This window comes from Pempheris klunzingeri, chromosome 17, assembly GCF_042242105.1.
Source record: "Pempheris klunzingeri isolate RE-2024b chromosome 17, fPemKlu1.hap1, whole genome shotgun sequence".
Classification (NCBI taxonomy): domain Eukaryota; kingdom Metazoa; phylum Chordata; class Actinopteri; order Acropomatiformes; family Pempheridae; genus Pempheris; species Pempheris klunzingeri.
Window position 1 is genome coordinate 13,636,523 of NC_092028.1, and position 20,278 is coordinate 13,656,800.

General features: G+C 45.5%; 2 protein-coding genes and 1 long non-coding RNA gene across 3 annotated transcripts; 1 reads left to right on the forward strand and 2 right to left on the reverse strand.

Annotated features, from left to right (window-relative positions):
* Positions 1-21: 21 nt before the first annotated feature.
* cdr2l (cerebellar degeneration-related protein 2-like) lies at positions 22-6,698 on the reverse strand. Its single transcript, XM_070848202.1, has 5 exons — positions 6,566-6,698; positions 4,064-4,176; positions 2,711-2,859; positions 2,044-2,208; positions 22-1,767 (listed from the first exon to the last, which is right to left on the reverse strand). The coding sequence occupies exons 1-5, from the start codon at positions 6,642-6,644 to the stop codon at positions 834-836; spliced, it is 1,440 nt and encodes a 479-aa protein (XP_070704303.1). The 5' UTR covers positions 6,645-6,698; the 3' UTR covers positions 22-833.
* A 611-nt stretch (positions 6,699-7,309) lies between these two features.
* recql5 (RecQ helicase-like 5) lies at positions 7,310-19,331 on the reverse strand. Its single transcript, XM_070847650.1, has 19 exons — positions 19,229-19,331; positions 18,926-19,047; positions 18,311-18,832; positions 17,188-17,284; positions 16,985-17,096; positions 16,736-16,898; positions 16,561-16,643; positions 12,647-12,865; positions 12,462-12,558; positions 11,545-11,581; positions 11,396-11,454; positions 10,864-10,934; positions 10,669-10,762; positions 10,400-10,576; positions 9,624-10,282; positions 9,501-9,546; positions 9,210-9,422; positions 9,053-9,125; positions 7,310-8,968 (listed from the first exon to the last, which is right to left on the reverse strand). The coding sequence occupies exons 1-19, from the start codon at positions 19,323-19,325 to the stop codon at positions 8,844-8,846; spliced, it is 3,066 nt and encodes a 1,021-aa protein (XP_070703751.1). The 5' UTR covers positions 19,326-19,331; the 3' UTR covers positions 7,310-8,843.
* Positions 13,721-16,513, forward strand: LOC139216995 (uncharacterized). The gene is made up of 3 exons (XR_011585590.1): positions 13,721-14,189; positions 15,530-15,648; positions 15,734-16,513. It is a non-coding gene; the product is annotated as an uncharacterized lncRNA (long non-coding RNA).
* Positions 19,332-20,278: the final 947 nt, after the last annotated feature.

Sequence of the window (20,278 nt, forward strand, 5' to 3'; positions counted from 1 at the left end):
TTTTGGAAAGAACAACTCTGACAGAGTGATAGCACAGTGCTGAACTGATTATGCTCTCTTGTAACAAATCCCTGAAACGGATCAATCGTCTGCAGCTTGTAACACATGCTGTAAAAACACCTTCTTTCACTGGATAACTTATGATGAACCATGTAAGTAAACAAATCTCAAACACTTATGCACAGTACGCTTCGGCAGCCGTCTTGAAGGATTTGTAGCATCCAACAAATCCAAAATACACACAGTCATATTACTGTTGTCTAAGAAACATGAAGCTTATTGAAAGCTTGTGCGTCTTAGTTTCTACCTGCTTTTAAAGACCAATTTAGCACTTAGTGTTTATTAGACAGATACATGCTTTAAATGCTGTAAGTAGTTTTAAAGCCAAAGGCGTTTTTTTTTTATTTTTCTATATTAATTATTTGGCTTAATTATTGTCCATAACTACAAAATAAATGGTACTAGTTAAATCTGCATCAGTACATCTGAATTACAAATACTACATCACACACTAGACTGTCCCAAGACAGAAACTAAACCTTTCATTCTGATTAGTCGTCAGTCACAAAAAAGGCATTTCATCCACATCAAAGATTTCTCATCCACGTAGGGAAACATAACATTTGGCAGTTTTGAATTAATCGGCCTCGCTTCCTTCCTAGAGAGAAAACGGAGGCATCCACTGCTAACGATACGCATCATTACTCACCAAACCCCACGACTACAGGCCTCCACCCATCAGGTCAGGAGTGGCCTTAAACAGTGAGGTAAATAAATCTTCCGTAGTCACTGTTTTAGTGCACGTTGTACCTGCAGCTGTGACACTGAGCAGCTCATTTGTTCTTCCTGCTCTTGGTGGAGTTCATGTCGCTCTTGGTCTTCTGCAGACGTGAGAAGATCTCTTTGAACAGGGCCTTGTACTCCGGCGTGTTCTGGCTGAGCCGCTTGTCCACCTGCTCCACCTGCCTGCTGATCCCCTCCAGGGCCTCCGGGGTGGAGGGAGTTTGAGGGGGCGTGGGAGGGGTGGGAACGGCCCCTGACGTCGAGGGCCCTGCGGAGGCCATGCTGTACTCCTTCATGGAGGGGTCTCTGGAGACGGGACGAGAGGTCTGCACCCCAGCGTGGCACAGGCTCTCCTCGTGACGCCGGCACTTCCCCAGCAGCTCCTCGTACTTCTCCAGCAGGGCGTGGTACTGCTCGTCCACCTCCCGCAGGATGGACATGCCGCGTTTGCGCACGCCATTGGCGTGGAGGGCGTAACTGCCCTGACGCCTGCCTGAGGCGTCGCGGGCTGAGATGGCATTCAGAGCTGTGTCGCTGCAGCTTTTCCTCACTGGGCCTCCCTGCTGCCCTGTGCCCCCCACATCTCCAGCACCTCCTTCACCTCCCTCCTCCAGCACTATGCCCTCCTCTGGGGTGTCTATCTCTGGGCCGTTGTTGAGCAGCGTCTCCAGGCCGTCCTCCATGCCCCCAATCAGGCACATCCTGGACTTCCTCAGCTGCTGCATCTCCTGCAGCTCGGCCTCGAGCTCCTGCACCCGCAGCTGGCAGCCCTCTGCTCCTAAGAGACGCTGTTCCAGACGCTCAAACTCCTGCAGCACAGCGGCACACTCCCGCTCAGCGCCCTCCCTCTTGGACCGCTCTGTGGCCACGGCTGTGCGCAGGGAGGAGACGATGTCTCTCAGGCGCTCATTCTCCTTATCCTCAGGCTGTCTATCCGCCAGGTCCACACTGCCCGGGTTGGCCAACAGGAAACCATCCTCATACCTGACAGAAAGACGTACGAAGTGAGCTGGATTTTAAGTATGAGTTTGGTACATACTATAAAAGTGCACAATCATACAGTCAGTGTACCAGCATGGACATCTTTAAAGACATTATAAAGTCGTGAGGTTATACCAGCGACGTGTCATGCAGAACAATCAGTCCCTCTGTATTGTGTGCAGATAGTATTAGCAACATACTAATCTGTGTGAACAAGATAAAATGACAGCAGCAGTGCCCTTTCTGACCATTAGATAATAAACCGTTTAAATAAACAACCTTGGCGCGGTGCAGAGCTCTTTGAGGCAGGGGAAGGAGTGGACAGTCTTGCGTCGTTCCTTCTTCTCTCTGCGGACCCTCAGATCCTCCAGAGTTCTCAGCTCCTCCACCCGAGTTGTCAGACTGTCCACCTGACCCTGCAAGGTCTCCATGGTGCCCATCAACCTGCACACACACACACACACACACACAAATATTTGTCCCGGGCTTGTTACTTTATTACTAAGGTGACTAAATTCTCCGTGTGCTCCGCATACCGTTCTCCCAAAGCCACGGCGTGTCACCGTTACAACATAAAGAATGTGAAAGAGCACATTTACAAAGAACAGAGGCAGCTATTGAAAGACCACTAATATGATTTGTAAAGACCTCTGATCCCTGATAATGATTATGAAAATTGCAAAGTAGAGCAAAAGTGTGTAAACAGAACTGTTGGTGATGCATCCATGTACCAGCCTTTAGTTTAGGATTGTCTGGCTTCAAAATGCCCCTTTAAATGCCCCCTATATGTACTGATGACAAAGGCGATCCCAGACATCATTCCTGTTATAGACATGTTTTTCTACGCAGCACGATCCCTGGTACATTGTGTCCAGAATAGGAGAGCAGAAGATAATAACAATGGAAGTCTCAGACACTGTCTACCAGCACCACCTGTCTAGATCACCTGTCTATTTTCTGCTGCGAGGCCTTGCTCTCCAGCACCAGTTTCTCGTTGGTGATCTCCAGCTCTCTGGCGGTCACATCCAGCTGTTCATACACCTTCGCATGCTGCTCGTTCATCTCCCTCAACATCTCCAACTGCTTGGTCAGGTACTGCAATGGAGACAATGGTTTAACATTAAAATGAGTTGACTGGTGATTAGATACATCTGAAGTGGTTCAACTGCTGCACTGATTCCTAACCAGCACCTCTGCAGCTGCCAGAGCGCACATGTAAAGAATGTGGAAATTGATTTAAAAAGATTGATTTAAAAAGACGCATACTGAGTCAGCTGTAACACCTGATGATGATGTGTTGGAGCAGATTGAAAAAAACTGCTTGGTTAAATAGCTAGTAATGGATAAATGTAAGTAAAAGTAATAGTTAAATGGTTAAAATTGAAATAGTTATCTCAAAGAGATATATAGTTGAAATTGTTAGCTTAGAGTGGATAAATTGTTCAAATAGTTTGCTAAAAGTGAACAAATGGTTAAAATATTTCGCTTAAAGTGAATAAAGGGTTAAAATATTTGGCTAAAAGTAAAAATAAACATTTTAAATAGCTTTAAGTAACGATAAACAGGTGAAACAGTTAGCTAAAAGTGACTAAATGGTTAAAATAGCAAAATGTAATGATAAATGGTTGAAATAGCTTTAAATAATAGATAAACTGTTACAGAAACAGATGAATGTGGATACATTTTTAAAAAGTAGTAAAGATAAATGGTGGATTGTAGTGGGACAAATGCACACTTGACCTAAACAAAGCTAAACACTGACAGTTCAGTTGCCTGCAAAAATATTGTAACAAAATACATTTTCATGTCATTAATAGTTGAGGAACATCCAGTTTGACGAAGGTACGTCTGACAGAAGAGGTTGGAAACTTCTAATCTACAATTTTAATGTAGCGACACTTTCCTCTGCACCGAGTAGAAATCACCTGGACAAAGAAGTCAAAGGAACTTAATGTAATGTAAATTTGTCTCTTTGGCTGTACATCGATATATTCTGACATGTAAATGGACTTTTTCGATGGCAGTGAGAGAGTCCTCAGCGTCATGTGATCTCTGAGTTGAGCTGAGTTGTGGACTGTAGTTGTCTGCAGCTGAAACACACTCATCCTCTGCCTGTCTTTGAGCTGTGATGACAGATTCTCTAATTTCACAGAATGAACATTTTTCCTCCAAGTGCCCCAGGCTTTACAATAATTAGCTTTGGTAACTGGGTATTTATTTATATTTATATGATGTATATAAAATCACCCTACATGCACAAATGACAAATGCCGAGATACAGTAGGTGGGGCAAACACACCTCTATTTCCTGCACTTGCTCCTCATTGTTGATGTACATCTGCTGCAGGGAGTCCTCCAGCTCCTTGTTGCGTTCCAGGAGAGTCTTGCCGAGCTCGGCTGCCAAGTGCAGATCTGACAAGAGCCGAGAAAGAACAACAGACGTAAACAGAGCAAAGTGGCGAGAGTGTCTAGCAAAGGAGTTCACTTAACGGTGTGGGACTTCTTCTTGTCACCAGGAAGTGTTTTTGAGAGCGCTGAGCTGAGGCGAACCCTCCCTGATCAGACTAACTGCATTTCTAACAAGCTCCCTAATCAGATCAGCGTTAAAACAGAGCCTCACAGATGTAACTACAATACACCCTCTACTGTGTTCAGTCTGCTTCCACACTGGGGCCCTCAGCAGTGATAAGACCACAGGTGCCATCCATAAAGTAGCTGTTATTTTACAACACAGCTGGAGGCATACATTATTCATCTGCTGGGGGGGGGGGGGGGGGGGGGTAGCTGAACAGAGGAGGAGGAGAGTCCTGCTGACTCTGCATACTCAGAGCCCATAACAACACAGAACTGGAGGAGTGGAAAGAAAGGGCAGAAACAGGGAGCCATTGGCATCAATTACTGGACGTGAACGCAGTGTTTCATCCCCACAGTTACAGGGCGATGACAGGAACACACACACACACACACACCATAGGTGTAAAACACAAGAGATTAGAAATGATTTACTGTTGATCCATCAGCATGTAATCATCTTAAACTCAGCAGGAATCCCTCTGTTTTGTCTAATATAATTAGTAGCTCACTCTGCGTACGCCCGTGCTGATACATTTGCCTCAGATGCCGCTGAGGCAAACAGGGACAGGCTGAAATTTCCTGTTTCAACAAAGCAGAAGTGAGAACACCACACTGGTCTGAACCGCCGAGTGATAATGAGCCGAGTGTGAGCGTGTGAGGAGGGAGCACAGCGAGCCTTCAGCCTGAGGTCCAACTCACTCACAGCTCTGTTTCTGTTCCTGAGGGCCGACACGTGCCGAGCCTTAGTTATGTAATTTCAGAATTGTGTGCACGGATGAGAGGCCGTGTTGAGGAAATACTAATTAAAAGGCGCCTGATACCACGGAGGGAGGTCACATCTGGTCAAAACACACCGACAGACCTCTTTCCAGGTAGTACATCAGTATACACACCAGTTTTTTGCACATAAACGCTCACGCGTTTCTGCTTTCTCGCATCCTTGTGATGCTCTCTCATGTGTGAATCTCACGTTCAGTCACAGGCCGTGGGTGACATCACCACTGCACGCCATCTGCACCTCCTATATGAGTCAGACCGTAATGAAAGCAGGGGTCACCAAATCTCAGCTTGCGGCACAGAAGTTGCATAACAGCTTCCCTTTCTGGGGCAAAATCATGCCCGACTGTGAGTGCATGCAGGATGATGCTTGTTTGGAGCACTGACGGCAATTTCGCCTCCAATCTGACCCCAAAGCCTGGAATCTCTGATCCCGTCTAAGGAGGTCTAGTCTGGGGCTCCCTAATCAGATCAGCCAGGGGCTTAACGACTTCGAGCTCTATGCTGAATAATGCTGAGATGAGATACAGCTGCACACAAATACCACACACACACACACACACACAGCAGAATCCACCTGTCTCTCTCTCCTCTCTTTGTACAATGATGAGACACAAAGCTGCTTTAGTTCTCTGGGTCAGCAGGTAATCAGGGGATGGGGTGATGCTGAGGCCAGCGCTGCAGAACAAACACACACACACACACACACACACACACACCTCTCCTCAGAGATGCACTGTCGACGAAAAGTGCATCCATTTAAGTCATTACTGAGGAGGCTGATCACTCAATGTCTCTCACTGTGCATCAGTGAAAATGCGGCACAGGAGGAGGAACACAAACACTTCTCATGGATTTTCTGCTCTCGTCTGTAACGTTCATTTAAGGTCACAGGCATGACTGCTGGCCTGTTTTTCGAGGTGCTACGAACCCTAAATCATGTCACCAGCTCCCATGAGGTGATCAGTGGTTTCACACGCCTCTGTCACCCAGCAGAGTGAACACACACACACACACACAGAGTTAAGTTAAAAGAGAAAAACCAGGAGGAGAGGAGAGGAGTGCTGTGATGTGAGATGTGGCTCTGCAGGGAGGAAGATGAAACAACACACAGGCAGCAGGACTATTCTGGGAAACACCACTGACAAGATCAGAATAATTGGCAGAGGAAGAGAGCAGAGATGAAGGGGATGAAGAGGAAGGCAGATCCACAGTCAGACCCGGAGACAGGCACATATATGTGGGTTTACAGTCACCATAGTGCGCGCACTCGTGCATGAAATGTGTCTTACAATGGATGAAACCTCCACCCTCCTCTCCATCCGCCCCCTCCTGCATCAATCCATTTATCCCAGAAGCCAAGTCGGTGCTTGTGGATGGGGGCATTGTTACATCGTATGACACCCACCCACAAACACACAACCCCGTGGCAGGAGGGATGAGGTCTCACCTTGCTCCAGGTCCCGCTGGTCGTACCACGGCTCCTCTTCCTCCGTCACAAACTCCTCCATCCTGCCCGCACGGAGCATCGATGCTGATGAACTTCTTCCTCTTCTTCCTCACCGGCGATGTGATCTGCTAATTCACCGACGGCTCGCCCGGAAGTGACAACAAACAACAGCGGCGCAGCCTCCCACAGCGTGTAACCCTTTGAGACAAACCACTAAGAGGCAAAGCGACCTGCGCCTTGAACCATCTGCAGATCTGAAGGAAGCCTGCAGCCGTGGGACAAAGCGGCTGATGGAGGAAGGCACGGTGTTTCTTGTGTTTATCTCTTGGGTGTGTGATGAGCAGCGGGCCCTGCAGAGGCAGGTTGTCAGTCCGCGCTGCGCTCAGTGGACAAATGCTGCTGCTGCTGCCTTCAGGTGCTGTCGGAAATGCTGCATGAGATGTGGGCACTTATAGTACCGCTGCTGCTGCTGCTGCAGTGCTTCTGTAGGTTTTTTTAAATTTATTTTATTACATTGCGGCTGTGCAGAAGGATTTCAATACCGGTTTAACTCCATTATAAATAACTGGCTTGGAAGTTAATTAACTTGAAATATGACATAACATCCTTAATGTTTGAAAGCCACTGGGTGAAACTACGTATTTGTTTGTCTTGCTGGCCGCTTTCATAAAAAAAATGACATGGTGGGAAATAAGGTTGTACTCTAACAGGATCCACATTAAAGACTTTCAGATAGTTATGCTTAAGAGCATGTTTATTTCACAACCCTATCAGTGCATCACAGATTTGGTAGCTCCAACAACTGACGTGAACCCCTCCCCCAACAACCTCCTAAACTAATTTCTTCATTCGGTCTTCTGACTTCTCCCCAAAAGACAAGAACCTGCTTTTTTTTTTTTTTTTTTTTTTTTTAAATGTAGCTAAATGAAAACCGTAAACTACAAGGAGCACCTGAAGGCAGCACGCTTGAGATTACGTCACCGTCTATTTGACAGCGGTCCCCGGTACGGACGTCTCCCTCCTCCTCCCTCCTCCTCCCTCCTCCCCCCCTATAGCTCCAGTGAGTTTGGCTTTCATGAGTTCAGACACACAGAGGGCCTCCCACTGTGGCTCATCTGTTCCTCTTCAGCCAAGACTTTATTGTAAACATTTAGGAGGAAAGAGTGGACGGACTGAGGCTGCTCACACTCTGCACAGCCACGCCTGTGTCCAGCAGCACCCTTTGGGTTCCCTCCTGACTGTGGAGACAGAGGCTGAGGCCTCTCACAGCCCCCGACAGGCACTATAACTAAGGAACATTTCCCTCATTGGAAACCATGTTAGTAAAACAGAAAAACAAAAATTCAGCTTAACAGATATAGCCCAAGACAAAACTGAAAGTAGTTTTAAATATAAGAAAACACAAACAGGACAGTTTCACATCATCATTCACGTCCGTTCACTTCGAAGACAAAATATGTAGCAGCAGTAAAAAAATATCTCCCAGGCTCCCACGACACAGACCTGGTTGGTTTATGTCAAATATCAAAAGATAAATCCTTCGTTCTTGTATGTTTTATCCTCATTTACTTCTAAACACGTATTCTTCACATTACTGTAAAAGTTTCACTTTGTCCAACACTTTGGTTTATGACCAAATACCTGCAACACTAATGACTTTCTCTTCAACCTGAGCTGCACTCGGTTCAGAGCTAATTAGCAAATGACAGTGAACGCGGTAATCACTATCCTAAACATCATGGTCATAGTATATTAGCATTATTAGCTCATATTAGCGTTTAGCTCCAAGTGCTACCAGGCCTAAGTGCAGGCTGTCTACTTGTTTATTCCAAGAGGCCTTTGGTTTCCATTCATTTATACCCAGCATGAAAATCAACATGCAGAGACTTGAAACATGTTTTACTGCAGATTTAAATTCTGAATAAGTTGGGGAAAAAAAGCAGAAAGCAGTGCAATATGAGCCCCAAACTGCAGAAAGGTAAAGTGTGTTTCAGTGAATGGGCTGAAACATAAAGAACACTTGTCTTACTAGTAGTACTACAGTTTCACCTCTGCTCTCTCAGGCCGCAGCAGTCTGCGTGTTATTGTTTAATTATTGACATAAGCTACTGTAGCTGCGACGACCTGAAAAAAGCAGAACTCTAGCAGCGAGTCAACCGTAAGCCTGGTCAGCATGCGTCTGGGGCGACGTCTGAGGTCACTGGGACAGGGGAAGCTTAGGCACTGACAAAGAGGAAGGGCTTGACCCTAAAAAAAAATGGCTACATTTCCTTTCCCATCAATCCGTGTTCTCTGTGGTTTTACAGCTTTGTGGTCTTTTAAGGTGCTTCCAGTCTGCTTCGCTCTCGCAGCGCTGGACTTTGCTGAAGAACTTCTTGATGAGAGCCTTGGCGTCTGCTTTAACTGTGGACGCAGAGAGAGGGATTAGAGAGGAGTACATCGCATGCAGCAGAGCAAACATTTTAGCTGATTTTTCGCCCCGCTTACCTTGACCTTTACCCCGGCTCCTCCCTTCTGCAAGAAGGTGAGACAAGTAGCGGGCGAAGGACTTAAACAGCTCCTGCAGCCAAAGAAAACAACATTAGGCAACGAGCCAAACGTTTGCTTTTCTCTGCAATCACGAGACGATCTCCGCCTTACTCACCTTGGTGGCGAACTTTCCCTGAGTGTAAAAGGGGTCCAGGTAGCGGACCACAATATCGGCGGCTTCCTTCAGCGTCACAGGCTTGGGGGGCTCATTGACGGGGTGCAGGGCCCTCTCCTGCACGGTGGGGTTGAAGGTCACTCTTCTGTCGGCAGGGCGGCTGCGCTTCGCGGGAGGAGAACACTCTCTGTTCGATTTCCTATAGTCTGTCAACTGGACACACACACGCATGCCATCAGCCACTGAGCCGGGTAATAAATCCTCAGTTTGGATAAGTAAACAGACACTTACCCCGGCTGTTAGAGCGGCTTTGGCTTTGTCCTCTAGTTCATTTTGTCTGTGTGAGAGAAAATAACAGAGATGAGAGAAGAACTTTTGTATCATCTTAAAATGGTGCATTGAGGGTTTTCTTACTCTGTAGTGGACTCTTTAGATGTGTCTTGAATTCGCTCCAGCTCCAGCGTCTCTGTTTTATGGGTTTCTTCCTCTTGATCATCATCATTAGGTATAACTATTACCTCTCCTTTACTTTCTTCTCGGATGACGTCCTGAGTCTCTGCCTGCACAGGGCTCAGCTCTGCAGCTTCCTCAGAAGCAAGTGAGGGCTCCTCCTGGCTGCTGTTTTCTTGAGGGATTACAGTAGTATGAGAGAACGTGGAATCAAGTCCCTTTGGCATCTCCCCCTCCTCCTCCCCCTCCTCCTCCTCCTCCTCCTCCTCCTCCTTCTCCTCCTGGCTTTTCTCCACTGTTTGTTTTTTCGTAAAGTACTGGGAAATGTTGCGGGAACTCTTTGCTGCTTCCGCGAGCTTCTGCTGCTTCTTGCTCATGGCCCTGCCTGCCTTCGTCGGGCTGTTCAGAGAGGCGGCGATGGCACCCGCTCGGGCTCTGATGGAGGATGTAACGGCCGAAGAAGCATCTGTGTTTGACTCTCCGAAGCCTCCTGAGTTGTCGCTGTAAAATCCGCCACTCTCAGCCCCTTTGTTAGACACATTGTCCTGCTTTAGCAGATCCTTGGCGGTCAGGAAGGGGTTGGATGAGCCCCTCTGGCCTGCACCTACTCTCTTACGCTTCATCTGGAGGAATAATAAACAAACACCACATGTTTATACTTACCTATAATGTAGCCACCAGAATCCACATTAACTGCTGGTAAACTAGGTGATGCGAGCGTGTGGTGTAGTGGATCTTACTGAGTAGATCTCAGATGCAGATGTGAACCCCTGCAGCTCCTCAGAAAAGCAGGAGGAGGATGCTGTGTCTTTGTGGTTTGACTCAGCTTCTCCGGATTCACTGCTGCTGTTATTCTTGTCACCATCTCCTTGTTTCCCTCCAGTTGGAGCAGGTGCTGGTTTTTTCATCTCCGATACCTTCAAAACAAGATATGAGCTCAGGAATAAATCTTCCCATTCCCCGTTGAGCTACATATGATGCAGCGTCAGGCAGAAGAGCCAGCAGTTACCCTCTTTAGGACGGCAGCTTTGTACAAGTTGGAGGACTTGCTGCCCTTGAAGACCTCGTGTTCGATATCCACCGCTAAAGACAGGGTGTCACAGCTGAGAGATGGAGAAGACAGGAAAGATGCTGTAAAGCAACAATTCTGCTAAAAACCAACTATGTACATGAAAGATGTTTGAAGCTTGTGCTGTATATTTACTTGAATGCGCCTTCTGCCCCCTGGTGGCCATATAACGCCTCCTGCAAGAGGGACAGGCAGTGCTCTCTGGCCTGAAATACAATATATACAGGATATGGATGATTACTTTTAACAATAAACCAATAAAAATAAACTTTTCATGCATCTAGAAAGGTCAGTGCTACATATATTAATAATAGAAGAACTGTAATGTTAGCAGGACTCCACATTAAAGCTAAAATGAGTAAAATGCCTATGCTTTGAGCTCATGAAGCCCACTTTCACTATACAAAATGTTCTCACTTGTAATACACAAATAAGTGTGGTACTATTTCATTTTCATGTTCTGCATCATCATTCTTTCCTTTCCTTTCCTTTCCTTTCCTGGTGCTGTACATACACTGTTATTTACATCAACAGTGTTAGGATCGCCCGGTTGAAACCATCCGTCTTTGCATCTCTCGACACATGAGTCACTGAATTCCTGGAGGCGTGTTAATGAGTGCAGCAGGTATGAGGAATGTGTTCGCTGCGCTAAAGTGCTGTGTTGTACCTTCACAGTGAGCCTGGGGATCCTCTGACTGCTGGCCTCTCTGAGTGGGCAGTCAGTATCTATACAGTGAGACACACCAGTTACATGATTACATTACAGATGAGTCCGGATGTCTGCTCACTATTGTCTTATTCCCCTACTGATATTACCTGGAGGAACAAACTCTTCCCTCTGACTGTCAGATCCCTAAAGAAACATGAGCACAGGCAGAAAATCAGTAACTTCCAATCAAATAATGTACATCTGATGATACAGTCTTGTTTTTTTTTTTTTTGTTTTTCTTAGGGAAGTGACACTCAGCAGCATTATATCTCACTTCCCGCCATGTGATTCAATATCTACAATAGCGACATTTGAATTTATCTTAGCGGTTAAGATGCCAACTGGCAACAGCAACATCTCCAGTTCGAGTTCAGCTGGGGGCCTTTGTTGTGTCTCTCTCTCCTTCATTTCCTTTCATCTTTCTACTGGAACTATCCAATAAGAGGCCCAGAATGCCCCCAGACTGGGAAAAACAATGCATGTATCTCTTGGGTTTGAAACAGACCATTTGTCGGCTTTAAAGGTTAGTAATTTCTTCATCAAAGGAGAACAGCATAAGCTGCATATTCTTAGTTTAATTTACAGGATAGTCAGTCTCACAACCTGTACAACTGTTTGCACAGTTCCATATTTTTTCAAGATGTGGCATGATGGGGCCATCCTTCAAGCATACAAAATATTTTTTGGGTGTAATGTCACTTTAACTTGGCAGATCAATTAATAGGGATCAGGGCGACGACGGCCTCCTTTCCATCATCACTGCGTTTCTTTCTTCCATTCTGCAATCATGACATTCCTGCTTTGATGGTGTGTTGGACTGACGGACTGGACACAACTCCACTCAACATGTGGGAGCGATTTACCACAATCCTCACTTACAGGGGCCTCAGCACACCCTACCGTCCTGCTGCCAACAGCTGGCGAGCAGATGTACAAAGATACAACACAGACGCTACGTCAAGCTGCTTTTCTGGTTATAAAAAATATATATATTTGTTTGTATGTGTTGATGATTATGATTCACCTTCCGCATGTTCATCTGCTTCTTAAAGAGGTCAGAAAATTCCTTTTTCCTCGTTGTGCCATCATCTTCGCAGCCACCCGCCTCGCCTTCGTCATACCTGCAGGGTCGGATCTCAGCGTCAATCTACAGGTTCACCACAGCTTTACATTACAAGAGAGCTCCGAGTGCTACTGAAGTTGTCCTGCCTTTCAAAGCCGTATCCCTTCTTTCCTCCTGCGTAAAGGTCCGGCTGATAACCGTACGGTCCTCTGGGCCCCTCGCTTTGAGCTACAGTCTTGGTGCTGAGCGCGGCCCCCCTCTCAAGCTGGGCCCGCACAACTTTGGGGTTACGACAGTAGTCGCAGGCACCTGCACAGTTTGGCGTTTTGTCCCCAAAGAACTTGGAGATGGTGGCATGGCGACAACTGGTGGGAAGATAAGAGACACTGCTTATTGAAAACTAAATGTGAGCAAAGTCCTGAAAGTTAAAAAAAACAACACCAAAACAGATGCAAAACAGTCAGAGGTTGGTCACATAGTAATCTGTTTTTTTTTTTTTTTTTTTAAACACACAGCACACGTCTCTCCATCATACACAGGCCATCAAGAGCATCATTGATCTAGTAGCTATTGTGTAACCATCACACGCAACTATGATCAATGTTTCTGTTATGAAATAAGTCAAACACAGCTCTCTTGTCTGACAATCACAAAGCTAACGGACACAGAGCTAGTAGCTTTGGTACTGACTTCAATACTTCCTCACTGATAACAAGAAAGCATTAGAGCAAAAATATCTTAATTTGGGAGGCAATTTGTCTTATTTTCTCTACAATCTCAGGGTGTTTGGACAGAGTGCGCCTGTTCATTTCTAGAGAGCTCACCTTTCTCCTCCATTTTAGTTTGGCATTAAAATTGAAGCTTTAGATGTGATAGCTGCAATTTGTCTTATGTATAAAAAGGACTCACTTCCATATCAGATCCAGTGTTATGTAACAGCCAGCAATCACACAACTACACACACACACACACACACACACACACACACAACTACACACACACACACACACACAGTCTGTTTGGGAAATAGGCCATTAGACGAGCCACTTCAACAACTTACTAACTACCTTGCTGGAAATGGAAATACTGTCTCCACAGCCATGAAAGAGAGAGGAGCAGTTTCACCAAAGGAGGTGGGGAAAGACAGAGAGGCGCACACACACACACACACACACAGGCTCTGTGAAGCAACAGTCACTCCCAGAGAGGACTGTCGAAGAGAAAACAGCCTCAGGAGGCAGACAAAGTAAAGTAAGGCACAGAGTCAAACGGCACAGCGGATAACTGCTCTACCAAAAAACCACCAAGAAGACGAGAACAGCGACAAACCTGAGGACCAAAGACAAGAAAGATGAAGAGGAGCCTGAAGAGGACAACAGAGCAGTGAATGGGATTTGTCATTTGTGTCATCTAACTCTTCCTCCACTCCACGTGCAGAGAATCATCGGTGCCTGAGGATTTAAACCCTCCAAACCCTAATCTGGACCTGACTGCTTATCTGAGGATTCCTCCTGTGCGCGACGTACTGCAACAAACTGACAAATAAAGTGATGAGCGTGACATTTCTTCCCTGAAGGAGTTACCTGCTGTCTCCTCCTCATCAACTGGTCTGCTTACTTCTGTTTCTAAAAGTTTTGCCAGTCAGTCTGGGCTTGGCCGAGAGCGTGAAGACAGCAGAGACTCTCGCAGGTAAGTGCCTTTCACTGTGAGTGCGTCTGTGCAAGTGAAATTTGGGAATGTGAGGAATGTCTTGTTAGGTGAAAACACACACTGGGAAGTTAAACTAGCCCGCTTTAAAATAAGGGATAAGTATGTAGTTGGCTTTTTTTTTATAACAGCTGGATGTCTGAGGAGCTTCTCATTATTTCTAATGTTTGTCACATTCATACATTTTTGTCTACAGTTTAAAACAATTTCAAGTATGAATTTACTATTCAAAACAAGATACAAACTTAGGCTACAATTAACACTCGCCATGTAGCAACTGCGCAGAAGTTTAATTTATCAGTCTGGATCATCTGGCACATTAGCTCACTAATTAAGTGTGTGTGTGCAGTGATAGCAGCCTTGAGTTCTTAAGAACCTGCTTTTCACAAAAATGCTTTTCACATTTCTGCACTGAAATTGGCAACAAGAGGCTGCTTTAATGCAAAAAATAGCATGAAGTCATTCAGTGGGACTCAGCTGCCAGTACATCAGGTACTTTGTAGTATTACTGCATACAACAGCCCTGCAATAAATGTTACGTCATGAAGGGTATGATACTCGGTTTGTGTTTGAACTGTTTTATAGAGGTGCTGATTCAGCTTTTGTTTACCAGCCTTTTGCTAGGAGGCAAAAATGTTAACTGACAGATGTTATTCAGATGCCTGTCAGGCAGAGACAAGTAATTTAACTTATTTACAGAGTAATGCAGAGCAGTGTAATGTTGTATTATTGAATGATGTTTTGTAATTCTATTCAATCCAGTACGGCTAAGTATGGCTAAACCAACAAAGAGCTGAACCCACAGACTGTCACACCCATTGCCATTTCATTTACTGTAGAGCGCAATATCACATATAACTTGACACTTGAACACCACCCATTAAAATGACATTACAGTCAGATTAAAAACAATGAGGCAGGAGTGCACTCTGTTCAAGAGCTGAACAGAGAAAAGAGAAGAGACGTCGTCTTACAGACACCCAACAGAGAGTTAACCTGTTAGTTATGCTAAACACCCTCAATCAGCAGCACCATCCCCTCCACCATCACCTTAGGAAACAAGTTCACTCTCAGACTCACACTTAGCTAGAAAAACCACGTTTTAAATCTGTGTTCTCTCAGTAAAACTCCTGCATGTTAAACAGCACGTCCTCTTCACAGACAAAAAGCAGAAAGTCTCACCCGCTCAGGGTGACGGTAACATGAGCAACAGGAGTTACATCCTGATGACACTAAACGCAGGCAAATAAATGAGACACTGTGTAAACCTAATACGAGCATGACCTTTTCTCTGTAAATGCCTCCACCTCATTTCTCACCAGGATGGATGCCAGAGATGAGGCGCTGGGCCTCCTCAACAGGATATGGGTCAAGCTGCAGGGTCTGCCCGACGCCAGCTCTATAGAGCTGGGAGCTTTTTGTGTCCTCTTAACCTTCATATGTGAGTCTCTCTCTGCTGTCTATTATTGCTGTGTTTTTTTTAAAGTGAGCTGGCCACCATGCTGTTTTTATTTACTCTCCTGCAGTGGTGGTCCTGCTCATGACAGTGCTGAGCTGCGTGACCTGCTGCTGCTGTCGCAAGACCAATCTGAAGGGGCCGAAGATGTGAGCAAATGTGCTCCACACGAGGAAACCTAGCAGGGGAAGGTGCAAAACATCCTCGAGGAGCACAGAAACACTAATTGTCATATAATAAAGACAGTCATTCGAGACATTTCAGTGAGGGATGAGGCCTCATGAGGGGTGTTTTCAGTGAAAGTAGAGGAGCCCAGCCCTTGAACAACAAAGCACCTGACAAACAAAGAGAACGAAATCCTGACTGGATGCCAAACACACCTGCTAAAGCTGCCAGCTTTACGGGAGAATCTACATTCTTTGGGGCACCCCAGCCTTTTACAGCACAACAACCACGCCTGTGACCCGAGGAAAAGGCGCGGCTAAAGTACCTTTAATAATGCAGGAAAACACATGGAATTTGAGATATAAAAATGTGCTGAATAATTAAAAAACTGTAGATCATCTACAGCAGTGAGATAGCGGAAAGCCAAATTAGTAAGTTAATGTTTTTCTGACTGTGTGTCATTCTTAAGGAATGAGAATTGGCGGCCTGACAAGGTTAGGTAAGATCCTCCTGAGGGAGAAGCTGTCTCCAAACCTGAAAATGTTTCTTCACATATTTCACAGCAAAGCCTAAAAAAAAAAGAGATCAAGTCTGCCCTCTGCTGTACATATACTGAAAAAGGTTGAAGACATTATGTAAGGATGTGGTATTTTGTTGTTTTGCTCACTTTGATTTGCATGCAATAAACAAAGAGTGAGTTTCATGCATGTGTGCACTGAGCTCTTTACTTACGCTTCTTGCACGCAGAACGACACCATGGCCTCAAAGTCTGTGATGGCTGCTTTGTCCGTCTCCTTCACAGACCCTCGTTTAGCCTGCAGACAGGTTTACATGTTCACGAACCTTGAAGTTCAGTTGAGTTTCACGGCAGCTCTTCACGTTATGAGTTCCAAATCATTGTGCTGACCTGTCTGCGTGCAACCTCCTGACGGATGAGGAAGTTCAGCTGCTCCTTATCTTTCGGGGAGTAATATGTGCGACAGGAGGAGGGCAGTCCATCTCTCCCAGCTCGCCCAGACTCTTGGTAGTAACTGGCCAGGGACTTTGAGAAGTTCCAATGAGCGACAAACCTGCAGGTTTAACAAAAACATTAGCATATTCAATCTTACATTTTGTAGCCAAAGCGACATAATACAGCAAAACCTCAGTGCCTCACCTGACATTGGCCTTGTCTACTCCCATACCAAAGCTGATGGTGGCTACGATAACCAGCACCTTCCCCTGCATCCACTCATTCTGGGCCTCTGTGCGATCTCCTGCCCTCAGACCTGGAGTGTGAAAGCACAGGTGTGAAAGCGTTTGAGCCCAAATCTTGGTGTTGTCTAATTCTACAACCTACATGGAGGAAAAGAGTCTAACCTGCATGATAAGGCTTGGATAAGACTCCGAGCTTGGTCAGCTGGTGAGCCACAGTTTCACAGCTTTCTCTGGTCCGACAGTACACAATCCCACAGCCCTGTTCACAAATATTACATAGAGTAGGTTAAAGAAACCAGGGTTCTAACACCGTATGCAAGGGGACATGTCAGCTAATATTAGCTTATCAAAGATGAAAAAAAAACAAAAAACACAGAGTTAGTAATAATATTATGTTTGAGAGTTCAGCAAATTTCACAAAACTGTGACAAAGATTTGCATTGAATGGATCATTTTACAGTTGATGTTACTAAATGATCTTTGACATTTCTGCACAGCAACTTCTTGTTGCTTAGTAACCAGCATAATCACATCAATACCGAGTTGATCTGTTCAATGTTCAACCCTAAAAACGCCTCCAGCACATTTCTTTGTGACAACTCATGGCGTTGTGTATTACTTTTTTGCCTGGCAAAAGCACATCACAGATGGATAGATGTTCATTGTTCAACTGTAAAAGGCCTCCAGTACATATCTCTGTTACACCTGGTTTACTGATTTCAGTTTGTCAGAGATTTATCAGCGTCAGCATATTGTTGGCTGATGAGTAACAAGAAATCGCACCAGAGAAATGAAGACATGTTTGCAGACATTCAGAAACAGCACAGAGAAGTTTCTTTTTCAAATGTAAAATGTCCTATATGACAGTACAAACTGTATTATGAGGAAACCTTATTAAAAATATTTTTGGGTATGTGTTTATAAAGGCTGATGTATCATTATTGGATTTGTTAAAGCCTCAAATTCATTTATCAGCATTGTCCTAAAAAAAATCTGATATCAATCTGGGTCTTATAAAAATCAATACTCTTTAAGGCTTTATTTAATTTTGCTAAAATACACAAACTTTAACAGAAAATGTAGCAAGAGCCTTTTGGCCGCTCTATTCAGATGCCTCAGTTTCTACCTCTTCATTGTTCTTTGTGTACCGCTGCAACATGATTTTAAAATAAAAGTAAAAAATAATAGAAACATAGATGAATGAGAGCTAGCAGTTGTTGATCCTTCAACCAGAGAAAAGGAGCAGTTACACACAAACAACCCCAACACCTCTCAGACTACCAACCTCTCCATTAGCGCTGCGGTCCAGAGCCAGCTCCTTCTTTATGAAGGCGTGGAGGTGGACGTAGGGGTTTGGCAGCAGCTCCCTGAAGATCACGTCATAGTGCAAGTTATGGCGGAAGACAGGCGTAACAAAAGAAAGTGGTGAGCGCAGCCTCAGGGACTTGCCAATGTCCTCTTGTACATTCTTGGGAGCCGTCGCTGTCAAAGCCAAACAGGGAACCCCCTGCAAGCGAGCACGCAGCTCTCCCAGTTTGAGGTAGTCTGGCCTAAAATCATGTCCCCATTGGGAGACACAGTGAGCCTCGTCAACAGCAAGGTACGACAGCAGGCCGCGGGAGCACAGGTCTGTCAGGCAGGGCTGGAATGAGGGAGAGGCCACCATCTCCGGGGTGATGTAGAGCAGCTTCAGCTTGGGGCTGCTGCTCCCCAAGTCAGCCAGGATCAGACGGCGCTCCCCTGCTGGGAGCTTGGAGTTGATGGAGCAGGCCGGGATGTTAAGACCCTTCAGGCGGTCCACTTGGTCCTAGGGAGAAACACAGGAAGGGATTAGGCAGTAGGGCCTTGATCTTCCTAGTGCCACTTAAGTGAAGGGTTTGCAGCACCACCAGAGACTGACCTGGATGAGAGCGATTAGCGGGGATACAACCAGAGTAATACCCTCAGCCAAAAGTGCAGGCAGCTGGTAGCAGAGGGACTTTCCTGCCCCAGTGGGCATGCACACAAACACGTCCCTGTCACCTACAGGAGGACACAACACCAGTCACCTCTGAGCCAGACATGATATATAAACATACATAAACATACCTGAACAGATCTAAACATCAAGGGAGACGTCAGTTAAGGTTTGCCCGTTGCTACGAGCCGCCTAATGTCTGAGACAAACTAACACAGCCGACAGACGGACAGCTGCCTCACTCACCTCTGACGGCCGCTTTGACAACATCTTCCTGCAGCTTTGACCTGAAGTTGTCAAACCCGAAATGGGTTTTTAAAGCTTCTCTTAAAGTTGTTGACATCGTCTGAATGTCTGTGGAAGAACTCACATAACCCTCTCTGGCGGCGGCGCACGCCGATGACGTCACCGCAGCCGCGTAAGACTGAAACTGAAGAAAGTGAAAGTTTTTTTTGTTGTTTTTTTTTAAATGATGTGTTTGGTGATTTCGTGTCATTTATTCATATAGTCTGATGAATAATTTAGGTATTCTGTTTTGTATTTGTTTTACTATGGCGCGGAGAGTCCCCGCGTGTTCTTTCTATTAGGCGAAGGGTTGTGTTAGAGCTCTTTGATTGGTCCAGCTGGTGCACGCCTTTCAGCTGATCACAGCTACTGGACACATGCCAGTGACACCATACACTCACTGTCTCTTACACAGTTCATGAGGTAGACACTGTAGATCAGGTACCTGGGAACTTCAGCTTGTGACACGGCCCTGTCCCTTTCGGGGGGAAAACACTCAGCACAGACTTAAATGTAACATAGCTGTACAGAGAGGCAAACAACTCCAGTAGGAAACCAGCTGAATGAAATTACTTTATGAATGAATGACTTGAAGACACCCTGTCAGGCAAATATACTGTACATCCACTCTACTTGACCTAGAAAGTGCAAGATACACGGAAAATATTAATTTGATCCACTTTCAGCCATGTCCCTTCACTCTCCAGCATCACACTACAAGCTATTCTTTATCAGGCTATGAATTTTTAGCCAATCATTAATTACCTTGATTCCACAGAGAGGTCGCTGCCCTGCCCTGAATGTGCTAAGGCTGAAAGCAAACTAATGTTTATACACAGGGATTCTCTTGGAAATAAGGTGTCAAGATAGCAGAAGTCACCTTAAGGTCCCTCTCAGGTAGGTGTTTGTTTTAGTTGTTCATAATAATTCTTAACATAATTCATTTGAATTAGCACAAAAACATTTGGTGGTAAGGATGTGAAATAACCTCAACAGAGACATCAGAGAGCT

Bases quoted from the DNA above. Each gene is read 5' to 3' on its own strand.
- recql5 (XM_070847650.1), bottom strand. From the start codon at position 19,325: ATGTCAACAACTTTAAGAGAAGCTTTAAAAACCCATTTCGGGTTTGAC. The intron at 16,899-16,984 runs GTGAGGCACTGA...TTAAACCTGCAG, and splicing joins GTAGACAAGGCCAATGTCAG to GTTTGTCGCTCATTGGAACT. The intron at 11,455-11,544 runs GTAATATCAGTA...CTCACTGTATAG, and splicing joins GGAAGAGTTTGTTCCTCCAG to ATACTGACTGCCCACTCAGA.
- cdr2l (XM_070848202.1), bottom strand. From the start codon at position 6,644: ATGCTCCGTGCGGGCAGGATGGAGGAGTTTGTGACGGAGGAAGAGGAG. The intron at 4,177-6,565 runs GTGAGACCTCAT...GGCTCTTGTCAG, and splicing joins CCAGCGGGACCTGGAGCAAG to ATCTGCACTTGGCAGCCGAG. The intron at 2,209-2,710 runs GTGATCTAGACA...GTGTGTGTGCAG, and splicing joins TCGCAGCAGAAAATAGACAG to GTTGATGGGCACCATGGAGA.